The sequence below is a fragment of the Mus caroli genome, unplaced genomic scaffold (assembly GCF_978045245.1).
Source record: "Mus caroli unplaced genomic scaffold, Mus_caroli_1 scaffold_8, whole genome shotgun sequence".
Lineage (NCBI taxonomy): Eukaryota > Metazoa > Chordata > Mammalia > Rodentia > Muridae > Mus > Mus caroli.
Window position 1 is genome coordinate 104,559,979 of NW_028227263.1, and position 16,974 is coordinate 104,576,952.

Sequence of the window (16,974 nt, forward strand, 5' to 3'; positions counted from 1 at the left end):
AAAAAGGCAGGCGTGGTGGCGCACGCCTTTAATCCTAGCACTCTGGAGGCAGTGGCAGGCGGATTTCTGAGTTCGAGGCCAGCCTGGTCCACAAAGTGAGTTTCAGGACAGCCAGCGTTGTACAGAGAAACCCTGTCTCAAACAAACAAACAAACAAACAAACAAACAAAAACAAAAATAAAAATAAAAATAAAAACAACTCAGGTTACAGCATATGCTAGAGAGGATGTGGAGAAAGAGGAAAACTCTTCCATTGCTTTGGGATTGCAATCTGGTAAAACCACTCCAGAAATCAACCTCATGTATCCTCAGAAAATTGGGCATAGTATTACCTGAGGACCCAGCTATACCATATACCCAGAAGATGCTCCAACATGTAATAAGGATACATCCTCCACTATGTTCATAGCAGCCATATTTATAAAAGCGAGAAGCTGGAAGCAACCCAGACGTCCCTCAACAGAGAAATGGATACATGGTATGTGGTACGTTTACACAATGGAGTACTACTCAGTCATTAAAAACAATGAATTCATGATATTTTCAGCCAAATGGATGGAACTTGAGAATATCTTCCTGAGTGAGGTGACTCAGTCACAAAGGCACAAACATGGTATGTACTCACTGATAAGTGGATAATAGCCAAAAAGTTCAGAATATCAAGATTCAATTCACAGACCCTATGAAGCCTAAGAAGAAGGAAGACCAAACTGTCAATGCTTCAGTGCTTATTAGAAGGGGGAACATAATACTCACAGGAGGAAATATGAAATGGTTAGCTCAGGAACTTTGGGAAGGTCATGAAATGCTTGCCTCTCTGTGAGAGAGCGGCTAATTAGCATTGCTCAGACCAAGGTGTGGGAACCCACCTTTGGGTGGTGACACATTCCACAGGATGGACTGTTGCCCACCTTCAGACAAGGGAACTCCTTGTCACCGAATTCCCTAAAGACCAATCAGTTTAAAGGTTGCACTGTTCTGCCAATCACATTGTGCCTAATTGTTGATGCTCTATTGTGTGCCTGGGAACTGCATCAAAACTCTGTATGAGTGCCAGGTGTTGCTGCCTCTCCTTCAGGTCTGGGACTAATCCAGAGTACTGCAAGAATAAATTTCTCTTGCTGTTTGAACATGTTTCATTCAGGGGGTCCATGCTTAGGATTCCCGGAGTCTTACAAAAATGTGGAGCGGAGACTGAAGGAAAGGCCATACAGAAACTGCCCCACCTGGGGATCCATCCAATATACAACCACCAAACCCAGATGCTATTGTGGATACCTGGAAGTGCTTGCTAATAGAAGCCTGATATGGTTGTCTCCTGAGAGGCTCTTCCAGACTTTGACAAAAACAGACAAGGAAGCTCCTAGGCAATCACTGGACTGAGCTCAGGGGTGAGATGGAGGAGATGGAGAAGGGATTGAAGGATCTGAGGGTGTTTGCAGTCCCATGGCCAGATCCCCAGAGCTCTTGGGGACAGGAACACCAAGTAAAGAATACACATGGTGATGGTCACACATGTGGCAGAAGATGGCCTTGTTGGCCATCAGTGGGAGCAGAGGCCCTCAGGGCAATGGTGTTCAATGCCCCAATGGAGGGGAATGCCAGGGCGGGAGGATGGGAGTAGGTGGATCGGGGAGCACCCTCACAGAGTTGGGGGAGAGGGTAAACAGTAGGGGGATTCTAGAAGGAAGGTGTGGAGAGGGGAAATAAACAAAATATCCATAAAAAAAAAGAAATAGTAAGAGCTGAGTAAAAAAGAAAATTAGAGACCACATATCACACAAATTATTTCTCAAGCTGGGTATAGTAGAGAATCTCTACAGCCCCAGTACTGAGGCCAAATAAGCAGAAAGATCATTGTCAGTTTGAGAAAGGTGCTACATAGTACTAAAGTATAACAAAGTAAAAACAAAATTCTAGGACTTTAGGCCCACACTTGGGAATGTCACCTCTGTGACTCATTGCTCCAAGGTATGCTAATCATAAAACAGATAGCAACATTCCTCCACCCACCCGCTTCCTGGGTTCAAAGAGTGTTCATTCAAAGAAAGTCACTCTGACCCTTGCTGGAACCCACTATGCATATGTGCTGTTGTTAGGGGCTCTTAGAAACTGTCTTGAGAGATAACCTGCACAATTACCAGGTATTCCTTGCGACTCTTGTGACTTTGCACTTCCTTGGGACTCTTAACTGGTATCTTTGGTATTCTCCAACAACGCCCACCCCACTTCCTTGAATTGTGGTTTCTCCCTTTAAATACCCCCTTATCCAGCTACTCGGGGTGCCACTGTCCTCTACCCCTGCATGGTGTATGACTGTGGGCCCAAGAGCACTCTTGAATAAAAATCCTCTTGCAGTTTGCAGCAAGACCGTTTCTTGTGGGTGATTTGGGGTGTTGCCTCTCCTGAGTCAGAACGTGGGGGAGTCCTCACGTTGTGGGTCTTTCAGTACCTACACAGACACACAGACACACACACACACACACACACACACACACACACACTATGGAAAAGAAGAACAAACATAAACAACATGGATAAAAAGTAACATTGAAGAACTGCAAGAACAGAATCCTCTTAAGGTCCTTTCATGTGTTTGTCATCAGTGCCTACATAACCATTGTCAAAACTGAATACTGCCAAGCATGGGAGCACAGGCTAATAATTCTAGAACTTTGGGGGCAAATTCATATCCATTAATTTGAGACCATGCTGGTTTAGATACTTTTTTTTTTCTTTTTCACTTGAATGTCTCTTTGCTGTTTAATTTTTTTATTAGATTTTTTTTCATTTACATTTCAAATGCTATCCTGAAGGTCCCCTATAACCTCCCTCTGCCCTTCCCCCCTCCCCCCACTCCCACTTCTTGGCTATGGAATTCCCCTGTACTGGGGCATATAAAGTTGCAAGACCAAGGGGCCTCTCTTCCCAATGATGGCCGACTAGGCCATCTTCTGCTACATATGCAGCTAGAGACATGAGCTCTTGGAGTTAGCTCATATTGTTGTTCCACCTATAGGGTTGCAGACCCTTTCAGCACCTTAGCCCAGAAACTTAGAATATTCAACATACAATTTGCAAAACACAAGAAAAATCAAGAAAAAGAAAGGCCAATGCGTAGATACTTCATTCCTCCTAAGAATAGGGAACACAATACCCATGGAAGGAGTTACAGAGACAAAGTTTGAAGCTGAGATCAAAGGATGGACCATTCAGAGACTGCCCCACTCAGGGATCCATACCATAATCAGCCACCAAATGCAGACTATATTGCATATGCTAGCAAGATTTTGCTAACATGACCCTGATATAGCTGTCTCTTGTGAGGCTATGCCAGTGCCTGGCAATACAGAAGTGGATGCTCACGGTCATCTACTGGATGGAACACAGGGCCCCCAATGGAGGAGCTAGAGAAAGTGCATAGATATTTCTATAGTACAACCCACCTCAAATTGAATCGCATTTTTGAGTGAATATTGTTCTGGTATATAAAACCAGGAGCAAACATTGAAGTATAATGTCAAATTTTATTTTATAACCAGGCCAAATTTGCAGTCTCCTCTGAACAAGAAGAGATAAGCATTCCTGATTACAAGCTGTGGAGGCTGTTTATACTCAAACTCAAGGCTAAGGTAGTGAATGATTAAAAAAAATCAGAAATTATTGCATTGTATAATTTAGTTAACTATCAACCAGTTCATAGAACACACAATGAAACAATGGAAACAAACTATGATGGGTAAATCAGAAGATTATTGAGAAAGAAGAAATGAAATAAGATTGACTTTTAACTTCTAACAGGAGGAAAGAAATACACTATATGGAACAATATAGACTTAAACAAAATAGTTATAACAGGAAAAGAAAGATAAAATGTCAGCAGGTCCGTAACAAGTATAATTTTCTTTATTTGGGTTTCATTGAGAACCCCAGATTACTTTGATCCATTAAGTACACTATAATGTATAATACATATTGACTGTGTAATAGATTCACTATATATTTAATCCTGTGCCTTAGGGGCATCATTCATACCAAGAGTCTCTTCTATAGGAAGAAGTCATTTGCTGTGGATCTGGGTAGAAGTTGTGCTCAGCAGGTAAGAGCACTGAATATTCTACTGAATAGTTCTGAGATCATATCCCATCAACCATAACGTGGCTTGCAACCACCTGTAATGGAATCTGACACCCTCTTCTGGTGTGTATGAAGACAGCTACAGTGTACCTATTCATAATAATAAATAAACTTTAAAAAAAATTTAAAAAGAAAGAAAATTGTCTTCTGCAGGCAGCAAGGTGGAGCATAGGAGCCCTCAAAAACTGAGAACACCATGTCTGACCTCAAGCAGTACTACATAGCAATAGTGATTTAAAAAAAACAAAAAACAAAAAACAAAAATAACTGCATTGTATTTGTACAGAAGCACACACTTTGATCAAGGGAATCAAATAGAAACCCCAGAAATAAACCCACACACTCATGGACACTGGAGTTTGACAAGGAAACCAAAACTACACAGTGGAAAAAATAAAGTATCTTCAAAGAACGGTGCTGGTATCAGTGGATATCTACATATGGAAGAATGAAAATAGATCCACTTTTATAACTATGCACAAAACTCAAGTCCAGGTGGATCAAGGACCTCAACACAAAAATGGATATACATTAAATTTCATAGAATGTAAAGTGAGAAATACCCTTGAACTCATTGGTACAGGAGACAGTTTCCTGAACAGAATACCAATGGTTCAGGCTCTAAGATCAACATCGATGAATAAGGTCTCATGAAAGTGCAAAGCTTCAGGAAGGAAAGGAAACTGTCCATGTAACAAAATAGCGCCCTACAGCCTTAGAAAGGGTCTTTACCAACCCTACGTATGACAGAGAGCAAATATCCAAAATTTACCAAAAATTCAAGAAGTTAGACACCAACAACACAAATAATCCAATTACAAATGGAGAACAAGGCTAAACACAGAGTTCTCAACAGAGGAATCTTAAGTGACTGGGAAGCACTTAAAGAAATGTTCAAATCCAATGGAGTTCTAACACTTTAGTCATCCCAGGATATTGGGATGGCCAAAGGGATAATTTGGTCTGAGACTATGTGTCAATTGTTGTGTGTGCTGCTGATGGCAAAACCAGAGAGGTGGAGCTGCATAATCCCCTTCTGACAAAGAAGATTTGAGTTCCAACACAGGACAGCTTGCCAAAGACCAGCCTCCAACTGGAGACAGTTGCTGAGTGTGATGGTTTGTATATTCTTGAACCAAGGAGTGGCTCCTTGGGGAGGTGTGGCCTTGTTGGAATTGGTGTGACCTGGTTGGAGTAGGTGTGTTACTGTGGGTGTAGGCATAAGATTCTCACGCTAGTTGCGTGGAAGTCAGTCTTCCACTAGCAGCCTTTGGATGTAGACAGAGGACTCTCAGCTCCTCCTGCACCATGCCTGCCTGGATGCTGCTATGTTCCCACCTTGATGGTTATGGACTGAACCTCTGAACCTGTAAGCCAGCTCCAATTAAATGTTGTTTTTTATAAGACTTGCCTTGGACATGGTGTCTGTTCACAGCAGTAAAACCCTAACTAATACACTGAGGATTGATGTCTGTGAGTGGCTAAATAAACTACTAAAGTCAAAGTGAATCCACGTTCGTGGCCTTTGTACTGTTTCAGACAGCTTTGCAGCTTGCTCTCTCTCTGTTCTGCTTTCTCTGGATTTCTCCAGATAGCTCTCTCTATTTTCTGCTCAGGAAGGTTCTCTAGGCAGGTCTCTCTTGCTATTTTAAAAGATTCTCTGGACATCTCATCACTTGCAGATCATAAACCCAGTCTTTTTCTTTTTTAAATTGAATATTTTCTTTATTTACATAGTCTCCCCTCCAAAATCCCCATCCCTACTCCCCTACTCCTGCCTTAATGAGGGTATTCCTCCACCCATACACCCACTTCTGCCTTTCACCACTGGTATTCTCCTACACTGGGGAAAGCCCAGTTTTTATTTATATATGGATCTAGAAATTTACTCCAGGTTCCCGTTTGATTATCCCATGAGATGGCATTTAGTGAGTGCAGCCCCTTAATTCTTAAGAGAGAGCAAGCATGCATTTTCCTTTAATATTGCAAAAGAAGTCAGAGATCAGCCTGCCTCAGTTAAGCACTGATGGTAAATTATCTGGGTGGGACCCTGTCCTGAAATTACCATTTCTACCACACCTGGGACTAACCTTGCTCTGTCCCAGTCCTGCAATGAACTCAGGAACCTGTTTTTGTAAGCATAAACAAAAACCCCCAGCAGGGTGGGATCTCCTCTGATCACCACTCTCTAAGTCTCTTCATCTCCTTCCTTATCTTTCTAAAAATAGGCCCAGTGTGGCTGCTTTTCTTCCTTTAGATTTGTGAATGCTCTCATATAGTTCATATTGCACCCTTAGTTTTTGGGTTTTTTTTTTGTTGTTGTTTTTTTGAGAAATTATATATTTTTCAACCCATGTTTTTAGAGTTCCTTTGTATAGCCTTAGGGGCTGTCCAGAAAGTCCTAGCATTCCACATTTTGCTGAGACATTAGCCACTCCTTAGGCTTCCAGACTTGGACTCTCTCAGATTATTATGGAGTCATTAATGTTTACAGGGAGCTAGTAAGATTTCATAGAGCTTGCCTTTAATCACAGCACTCGGGAGGGAGAGGCTGGCAGATTTCTGAGTTCAAGGCCAGCCTGGTCTTCAGAGTGAGTTCCAGGACAGCCAGGGCTATACAGAGAAACCCTGTCTGGAAGAACCAAGAAAAAGAAGAAGAAAAAAACATTTACATGGAGGATATTCATCGATGGAGGAATGTAAAATGTGTATATTATACAAACAAAACAAAATAAAACAAAACAAAAAAAAACCCTCAAAACAAAAACAAACCAAAAAACCCAACCTTTATGCTCACAGCAGCCACAGATACTTGTGGAGGCCTCTGTCTGTTGGCTGGGTCCCCAGAAACATCTCATTATTTTGTCCCTACCAAGGCCATGCAGGACTCACCAACACCTAATTATTACATTTGGGTTTTTTTTGGGTTTTTTTTGTTTGTTTGTTTGTTTTTGTTTTTTAATGTTGCCTTTTTGTTGCAACTGTGCAGTGGTTCTTACTTGTTTTATTTTTATATTTTTGATTTTTGGTTTTTTGAGACAGGGTTGCTCTGTATAGCCCTAGCTATCCTAGAATTCACTCTGTAGACCAGGCTGGCCTCAACTCAGAAATCTGCCTGACTCTGGCTTGCAAGAGCTGGGATTAAAGGTGGGCGCCACCATGCCCGGCTGGTTCTTCCTTCTTGCAGAAGAAGTATTCAGCTTCATTTTGAATTTTCAGGAGCTCACAGTTAAAGAGAGTGGATATTTTAAAGAAACACCAAGTCTTTAAATGCTGGAATTTTTGAAATAATTAAGGATTTTTAAAAGGTGAACTGTGCACCGGGCTGTGGTGGTGCACACCTTTAATTCCAGCACGTGGGAGGCGAAGGCAGGTGGATTTCTGAGTTTGAGTCCAGCCTGGTCTACAAAGTGTGTTCCAGGACAGCCAGGGCTACACAGAGAAACCCCATCTCGAAAAAAAAAAAAATGAAAAACCAAAAAAATTAAAAAGGTGGACTGTGCTATGTTTATTGTGTTATGATAAAACATAAAATCTTGAGAATAATGTAAAAAGGCAAAAGTTACCATTTGGTAACGGCAAATTTGTTGAGTTGACAAGATGTCAATTGTGTGTGTGTGTGTGTGTATGTGTGTATGTGTGTGAAATGATAAAACTGATCATTTTTTGAAAAGGAGAAACCACGGTCCTGAAATGCACACAACAGTCGGTACTGCAGGAAAGCGTGTAGTGCAACTTCCTGCAGAATGATCGCTGTGGACACTGTGAGCTCTCACATGTAGGCAGGTGCTGCTGAGAAGTATTAGAAAGATGGCTGAACATGAGTCTAGGCAGCCATCCAGTAAATCAAATTCTTCCATGGATTCTATTTCAATTCCTGGCTGCATCATTTCTGTTCTGCTTTAATTTCAGCCTTTCTTCCCTAAATGATGTACTGTAGGCTCAATGTAAAGCCACATACACCTTTTCCCTCTATGTGTTGCTTTTAGCTATGCTTTTTATCACAGTGGTAGAAAGAAAATGGGGCATGGTCCTTCTTTCTGTAAGTGTTGACATGTCTGTATCAAGATTTGGGTTTGAGGCCAGTCATTGTCGGTACATGCCTTTAATCCCAGCACTTGGGAAGCAGGCAGAAGCGGGCAGATTTCTCAGTTCTAGGCCAGCCTGGTCTACAGTTTGAGTTCCAGGACAGCCAGGGCTACACGGAGAAACCCTGTCTTGAAAAACAAAACAAAAAAACAAACAAACAAACAAGAAGACTTATGTTTGAGGACACAGGACAAGATTTCATACATTCTTACATTCCATGCAATGTTTAAAACCCTGTTCTTTTTGTGCCTTATTATGCCTAGAAGGTGACCTTGAGTGTCCTTGCAGTCTCACCTATCAAATCTGTATTTCACCATAGCTGAACTAGGAATAGGTGTGTGCACTAACATGTCTGCTATGGAGGTTTTCTGGATCCAAATTGAGGACTTTACAAATTGTTTGAAAGCACTTTACACATGGGAGCTATGTTCACACCTGAAGTAATTTAGGATTCAGGATATTTTTTTTCACACTGTGAAGACTCAAGAAATACTCAGTATATGCTAGCTAATACGACCATGAGTTCTCTAAAATAAAGAATAAATGATCCATATTCACTGGATGTAGGCACTGCTGCAAATTTCCAGAACTTACACAGGGCTCATTTGTAAGTAATTATTTGACTTTCACTCTTAGTCTTTTCAGTACAGGGTAAAAGAGAGTCAGGTACTTTGGTTTAAACCTAGTGTCAAATAAAAACAAAACATAAGGCCAGAACTTTAAGAATCAATGAATCAATCTCTCTCTCTCTCTCTCTCTCTCTCTCTCTCTCTCTCTCTCTCTCTTTCAAAGTTTATAATTTTATTATTCTTTTTTCTTATAATTTTTATTGGATATTTATTTACAGTTCAAATGTTTTCCCCTTTCCTGGCTTGGTTTCCACCCTGCCCCTCTCCCAGGAAACTACATTTCACATACCCCAACCTCTGCTTCAATGTTCCACCACCCACCCATCTACTTCCTTTCCTGCTCTCAAATTCCCCTATATTGGGGCATTGAGCCTTCAGAGGATCAAGGGCCTCTACTCCTTTAGGACTTTTCTTTTATTTCTTCTTCTATTTTTTTTTGTTTGTTTTTTTGAGACACACCACATATTTTGTGAATGGCCTTTCATTTCTAATGTTGTATATGATGGGACAACTTAATCTTGGCAACAAAGTTTTATCCCCATATCTTGTAACTTCTATTTGGGATGTTCTTGCGAAATAACAAGTTTCACATCCTGTTTTATAGCTACATATCCTGGGAAGGTTATTTTTTTCAAAGTTAAAACTTCCAGTTTATGTCTGTTTATTATGTTTATGATATTTAATAATAGCTTTGCATCTATGGGGTATAAATCTCAACAAAGGTTGCTACATACATTCATCAGGTTTAATAAAAGCTTTGCCAGATTTGAGGTATACCTGTCAGAAAAGGTTGGTAAGTACATTTCTTTAGAAAATAAATAAACTTAGAAATGATAAAACTGTTTACCTTTGCCACATAAAGCACATAATACAGCCTTCATTGAAGAAAGACAATCGCTTTAACTCTAATATCAGTCATCTCTCATCTCATGGGATGAATCTGCATGTAAAAGCAATGTCCACCAAGTCTCAGAACTTGATTAAGGTTCTTGAAACCTCATATGGTGGTTGATGTAACACTTCCTCTGCTCTCTACATATGTGGCACTGGTATCAAAGTCAAAAAAATAGATGAACATGATAAAAGTTTTGAACAGAGTTAATTTCTTTTTTGGTTGTTGTTTTGTTTGTTTGTTTGTTTGTTTTGAGACAGGATTTCTCTGTATAGCCCTGGCTGTCCTGGAACTCACTTTGTAGACCAGGCTGACCTCAAACTCAGAAATCCGCCTGCCTCTGCCTCCCATGGGCTGGGATTAAAGGCGTGCACTACAACTGCTTGGCTTCCCCCTCACTCTCTTTTCCTATAGTTCAAGTTATAGAACTCACAACTAGATATTCGGCACTATGTCTGTCCATTTGCCACTAGGCTTCCCACCATGATACTAATGGACTCTCTGAAATTAAAAGCCCGAGCACAATTAAAGATCACATCTACATCACGTTTTCCTACAAGTTCTCTTACAAAATGTTTGTATTGGTGTGGGTGTGTGTTTAATTAGGATTTGAAATCATTCTTTTTTCACAAATTGATGGATAGAGGTATTGTCAAATTAGTTGCTATCAGCAGGACTGAAAGGGCATGACAATGGGCTGGAGTGATGGCCCAGTGTCTAAGAGCACTGGGTGCTGTGTCAGTGGACACAAGTTTGAGTCTCAGTACCTACAGGACTAGAAATTATGTGTAGCGTTTTCTGTTGAACATTTATTGGGTCAGGCTTTTGAAACAAATAAATAAAGAGAATGGAATGAGAATGAAAATTTGTACCAATAAAGTGAGGTTGGTCTTAGGAGGAATGTGAATGCATATGTTTTATGACTTTGAAATTTTTCCATTGAGGATACTGGAGTTGTTTGGAAAACTGGACTATAATTACCATTGAGTGATGAGAGACTGAAGGGCTGTTCTTGTCAAAACGTGGCTGCATGGTTTGGGAACTTTTTTGTCTGTCTGTCGGTCTGTCTGTCTATCTGTCTGCTTGCCTCTCCATCTCACTGTCTGCCTGCCTGCCTGTCTGTCTGTCTGTCTCTTTCTCTCTCTGTGTATGAGTGTATATTTGGGCATGTTTGCATTGGCAAGTGTGCCCATGAATGTAGGTATTCATGATGGACTCAAACTAATCACAAGAGTTTGCCCTGCAGCTACTGTGCCACACAGTTTAAACCTCCTGATGTAAGCGTCTTGTTCTGTGAAAGAGCAATGATTGTGTTTGCAACAAGATAGATAAACTCCCAGCCTAACTACTAAAGGGCACAGAGACAGTATCCAAATCAACAAAATCAGAAGTGAAAAGGGAGACATAACAACAGAAATGGAGGTAATTCAAAAAAATCAGCAAATCCTACTACAGAAGCCTATATGCAACAAAAGAGGGAAATCTAGATGAAATGATTTTTCTAGACAGATAACATGTACCAAATTAAGAAGAAATCCGGTAAACTATCTAAACTGAACCATAACTGTTAAGAAAATAGAAGCAGTAATTAAATACCTCCCAACCAAAAAAAAGCGCAGGGCCAGATGGATTTATGGACAATTCTACCAGACCTTCAACAAAAGCTAATACCAATATTCCTCAAATTATTTCACACAGTAGAAATAGACAGAATACTACCTAATTCATTTCATGAAGCTACAATTACTCTGCTAGCTAAAGAACATAAAGATCCAACAAGGAAATAGATCATTGACCAATTTTGCTTATGGATACAGATGCAAAAATATTCGGAGGGCAGTGGTGGCTCACTCTATAATCCCAGCAATTGGGAGGCAGTGGCAGCCGGATTTCTGAGTTTGAGGCCAGCCTGGTCTACAAAGTGAGTTCCAGGACAAGCAGGGCTATACAGAGAAACCCTGTCTCAAAAAAAAAAAAAAAAAAAAAAAAAGAAAAAAGAAAAAGAAAGAAAAAAAATCTATCAAACAACAACAACAAAAACAGAAACCAACAAAATAAAAGCACCCAACAACAATAAAAACAACAAAATAAAAACCCAAAGAAGAAAGATAGAAAGAACCCCAGAGGTTTTCAGTGAACCTCTTACAAAGAATTAAGTAGTCACTGTACTTCTGTCTTCATGTTCCAAGATCCTGAAATTCCCCACTTTAAACTGTGACATTAGCAGGGCGTGGTGGCGCACGCCTTTGATCCCAGCACTCGGGAGGCAGAGGTAGGCGGATTTCTGAGTTTGAGGCCAGCCTGGTCTACAGAGTGAGTTCCAGGACAGCCAAGGCTACACAGAGAAAACCTGTCTCAAAAAACCAAAATAAATAAATAAATAAATAAATAAATAAACTGTGACATTAATAACATGTACTTAAGGCAATCGATGTTTAAAGTTATAAGGAACAAATGGAAACATTAGCAAAGTAAATGATTTTCCTAAATAAACAACATAGTACAGGAGAGATGACTCAGTGCTTTATATCTCTTGCTGGTCTTAGATATAGGACTCAATTGTCAGTCCTTACCATGGAAGCTCAGAACTATTCATTATTCCAAGTTCAAGAGTTCTGAGGCCATCTTTGGACTATAGTGAGGACCACGTACACAGAGGTGCATTTGCATTCATAGTCATTCAAACATTTCAAATCAAAGAAAAGGTGTAGGAAGAATGTCTCACTCTTGAAATCAAATGAATCGGAAGGATCAGGCATTATTAATGTCACAAATTCGTGCCATCCTGGGAATTAGAATAATACGCTCAGGCAAATTTTATTGTTCAAAATGTAAATGTAAGTGAAGCACAAAACAACAATACATGCTTGTCATGTGCAAAAAACCATCCATTCCAGGCCCAGAAACAATAAAGCCAGGCATCTTGACGCATATAGAATCCCAGCTGAGAAGAGCAGATAGGTAGATCTCTAAATGTAGGTCCATTCTAGTGTACATAATTACTTCCAGGACATCCAGGGATTCACAGAGAAACACTGTCTTCAGAAAGAAAAACAATAAAACTAAAACTATAAAAACATTACAATAGCAAACTCAGGTAGGACTGAATGGGAATTGCTTCTCCACTATCATATTTGATTTAGGGATAGTCTATATGATGACAGCATGAGAAAGAAGCTGACTGATCACTTTTAACCACAAACCAGTAGACACAAAGAACAGGAAATGGGTCTATGGACACTCCAATCCTATCCTCAAGGAGGACTTTCATCTAGAAACTTTCCTCTTACACAAGCTTCAAAGAAATCCCCTCAAATAGTTATTAAAGACAAAAGAGTGTTCAAAGACATCATCCCAATTAGGGAGATTTTTCATTCAATTGACTGCATTCTGAATCTGGTCACTGTAAGTTCATGGTCATTGCAGGATGAAAATACTTATAGCCTAACTTTACTGATTCCCATATTCTGCAACAACGTTTACCCTGTTCCAATGTCCAAACTCTGTGTTGACAGTCAAGGCAGTCTCTTGACAGATACATCTTGTAAAATCAGAAAACAATTTATACCTTTCCACCATACAGAGGCATAGAATACATATTCCCATTCAAAAAAAAAAGGAATTATAAAATTAGAGAAGATTAAACCAAAACAAGACAGAACCCCAGCAGGACAAACACCCAATCCTGTAGTTGTGTCTCAAACTCATGCAGCTTCAGGTTCAAAGGACTTAGATGCCCTACTCCTTCAATTTCTCATAAATCTTCCTCTTTGGTTACTTCCAGTCCCTACACACAGTGGTCCATGCAGATGTCTCATCATTCAGATAGATCAGTATCTTGTGGTCTCAAATTGCAACTCAGGCTTCAACCTCACATTTTCGTGTAGGGAAGTCTTACAGTCTCCTCAGTGCAGCTCTGATTCTCTCAAACATAGATGACTGGAATAAGGGAGCAACTAAAACCACACACTAAGAATTCATGACATTATCTTTTTCATCTTTCCTGATTCCAGAACCAATACAAGATAAGTGATCGTGCCAAGTTTGGCTTCCAAGTTGTGATGATGGACCCTGCAGCACTTACACCACAATTCCAACACATAGATGCTTCCTGGAACTCTGAATCACTTTGTCTACTCATTACATTTCTCCAAGTCTTAACAGGATACATTTGGGGACCATCTTTGTCTTTCAATGGAGAGCAAAGGCTTGCTTTTTAATGGTGATGCCATCCTTAAAACTCCTGTCTGTGTCAGCACTTGACTACCTTGCAAACTCCCTAGTGCTGTTTTTCTCCATGAACCATAGCAGCCTTTGTTTTTACTTTTCCCCAGCAGTTGCTTTTCTTCCACTCTAGTTGTAGATTCTCCATTTTTTATTTTTAAAAGGTTTATTCATTTATTATATGTAAGTACAATGCATCTGTATTTAGACACTCCAGAAGAGGGAGTCAGATCTTGGTAGGGATTGCTGTGAGCCACCATGTGGTTGCTGGGATTTGAACTCAGGACCTTCAAAAGAGCAGTCGGTGCTCTTAACCTCTGAGAACCAGGCTTATAATTCCCACAAAATAACTCATAGAGGCGTCTACACTGTCATATTTCTGGCTCGCCACTTTCTGCTGGTCTCTCTTCCACACTGAGAGGCTCCATCTCTTTGAAAATGAAGGTGATCAGAAAAGTAAGCTCTGTTTGGTTTTGTAGACCCTCGGGCCCAAAGTAGCTTTCAGAAATTCCCAGTCCTAGTGATTTGCACACAAGGTCATATTGAACAGTAATTTAATGTCTACTTCCTGTCACATAGATTTATTCACAAGATGTGGAATCTGACATGTCCACCTTCACAATACCATGCACACCTGGAAAACCTCTGCATCTTCAAAACTCATATTACACCCAATAGTTGAGTTTCCTTGAATCACATCTTTTCAGTTGGTGGTCATGAAAAGTTCAAAGGATTCCAATCAAATATTACTGAAGGATGATGTCTATCACCTTCTCTCTACCAGTTTCTTAACTATTGGGAAAACTTATCCCACAAAACAGAATGTGGAATGCAATGGTCAGAACTTCTAGGAACTAGACCTCCAGGTTTCCACTAGCCTTCCCACTGCATACGAAAACCAATACTTCCTTGTGTACCATGGAAGGAGATACTATAAGCACCACACACTTCCATTGCCAGGGCTACTCCTCCCTAGGGAATACATACTCAGTGAGGCTCAAGGGCCAAGAGCCTTTGCTCAGGTTACCATATGTATTAACAAAACCACCATCTAGCTCACAGTACATGTCACTCCTTAGCTAATTGGACATGCTCTTCCTGGTCTGGTGACAGTGGCTCCCAGCCTGAACATGGCATGGATTCTGGACTCCCTCTTAGCTCCCTAAAGCTACTTTAGAGAAGAATCCTGGGATGAACCTGTAAGCCTCCACCCACTGGTACTTCTAATTTCTTGGTTTACCCAGAGTCCTTCATTGGCTAATACAACCAAACCAGTTCTCAGGAAAGTAGCAGCTCCTCCATTAAGGGATCAAAGATCAAAAGGTTCAGACAGTGAGGCCTTCCTAGCTCTGTCCTTCCACCCTCTGGCCAGACAGAGCCCTAGACTGGGAAAATGTATTTTACTCAATCTTTGGAGTCGCCAGAGCACTTCCTGTTCTCCTTCCAAGGCACAGGGTCCTCTTTGTGAACATTACATGACACAATCAGTGTGCAGTGCAGTCATCTCTACTTCATAGAAAGTAAGTCCTGCACCCAAACTTCAGTCAAATTCAAACAGTGACAACGATTACAGCAAAAACTGGCAGCAGAATCTACTTATATATAATAAATAAATAAATCTCAAAATAATAGAAAGTGGAAATCTCTTCCTCGTATGGAAGAACAAACACTCCCAGGATAGCCAAAACAATCCTGAACAATAAAAGAACTTCTGGAGACATCACAATTCCTGTTCTCAAGCTGTCCTACATAGCAATAGTGATAAAAACCAAATGGTATCAGTACAGACATGCAGATCAGTGGAATAGAATATCCAGAAATTAACTCATACACCTATGGACACTTCTTTTGTAAAGAAGCCAAAACCATATAATAGAAAAAGAAAGCATCGTGAACAATTGTTCTGGTCTAACTGGCAGTGTACACACAGAAGAATCACCTTGCACAGGATGGATCAAGGACCTCAACACAAAACCAGCTACACTGAATCTGATAGCAGATAAAGTAGGAAATACCTTTGAACGCATTGGTACAGGATGCAGAATTTCCCGAGTACAACATCAATGGCTCAGGCTCTAAGACCAACAGTTAATACATTTCTTGAAAATGAAAAGCTTCTGTAATGGAAAGGACACTGTCAATACGACAAAACAGTAGCCTACAAACTGAGAAAAGATGTTCACCAACCCTGTAGCCAATAAAGGGCTAATATCCAAAAGTTATAAAGAACCAACCAAACAAACAAACAAACAAATTGTAGAAGATACTGGAGAAACTAGGCATTTCTGTGTTTGCCATCTTGCCAAGAATGTTTCAACACACAAGCCCATGCTTAAATATTCGCGCAGATGAAGCCCCAGAGCAGAGTTATTCAGAGCAGCTAAGACCACAAACAACCTCACACATAGCCCTGTGAAGCTGAGGTTCCCGCTGCGCACTCAGCCCCAAGGAGGACTCACCATACTCGCTCCAGTTGTCCAATCTCCTGCCCCTTCCCATTGGAAGCAGCTGCCATATACTCACCATGTCGCGAGGTCAGAGCTCGCCTGAATTCCCCTCAGAGCACCCTGCAGTACCACACAGAGCAGAACACAAAAACCACACCAGCCTCCTCAGATACAGCAAGGAACCAGCAGCAAGGCACCGGGAAGCACCCGCCTCCACTTCTGACTGGCAGGTCAGACTGGAGGCCTTGATTGGCCAGCGAGTCTCGAGTGACATAAGCACCTCCCTTAAGGTTAGTGTGTGCTGAAGGGACGCAGTTTAGTGATTCCTGGCCCAAGCTGCTGGTCCAGGGCAGACTGTTTTCCAGATAAGTAGGGTGAGAGTGCACTGATGGGATAAGGCAAACTGGTTGTGCTAGGACCCCAGGGGCCCAAATGTTGAGAACGCGACCCCCAGAGACACAGCTTGACAATAGATCGCTGCAATGGCGAGAGGTTTTTATTCCGACGCGCACAGGGTTGCTCTGCCTCGCAGGGAGAGTCAACCTCGATTTCAGTT

The 16,974-nt window shown here is 40.9% G+C and overlaps 1 protein-coding gene across 2 annotated transcripts in view; it reads right to left on the bottom strand.

Annotated features, from left to right (window-relative positions):
* Positions 1-16,601, bottom strand: part of LOC110287971 (uncharacterized) — a 34,519-nt gene extending 17,918 nt beyond the window's left edge. For both annotated transcript variants that reach the window (XM_085841825.1, XM_085841824.1), the window contains exon 1: positions 16,495-16,601. In XM_085841825.1, coding sequence (XP_085697951.1) covers positions 16,495-16,497 — 3 coding nt within the window. In that variant the 5' untranslated portion in view covers positions 16,498-16,601. The remainder of the gene's footprint in view (positions 1-16,494) is intronic.
* Between the last annotated feature and the right edge of the window lie 373 nt (positions 16,602-16,974).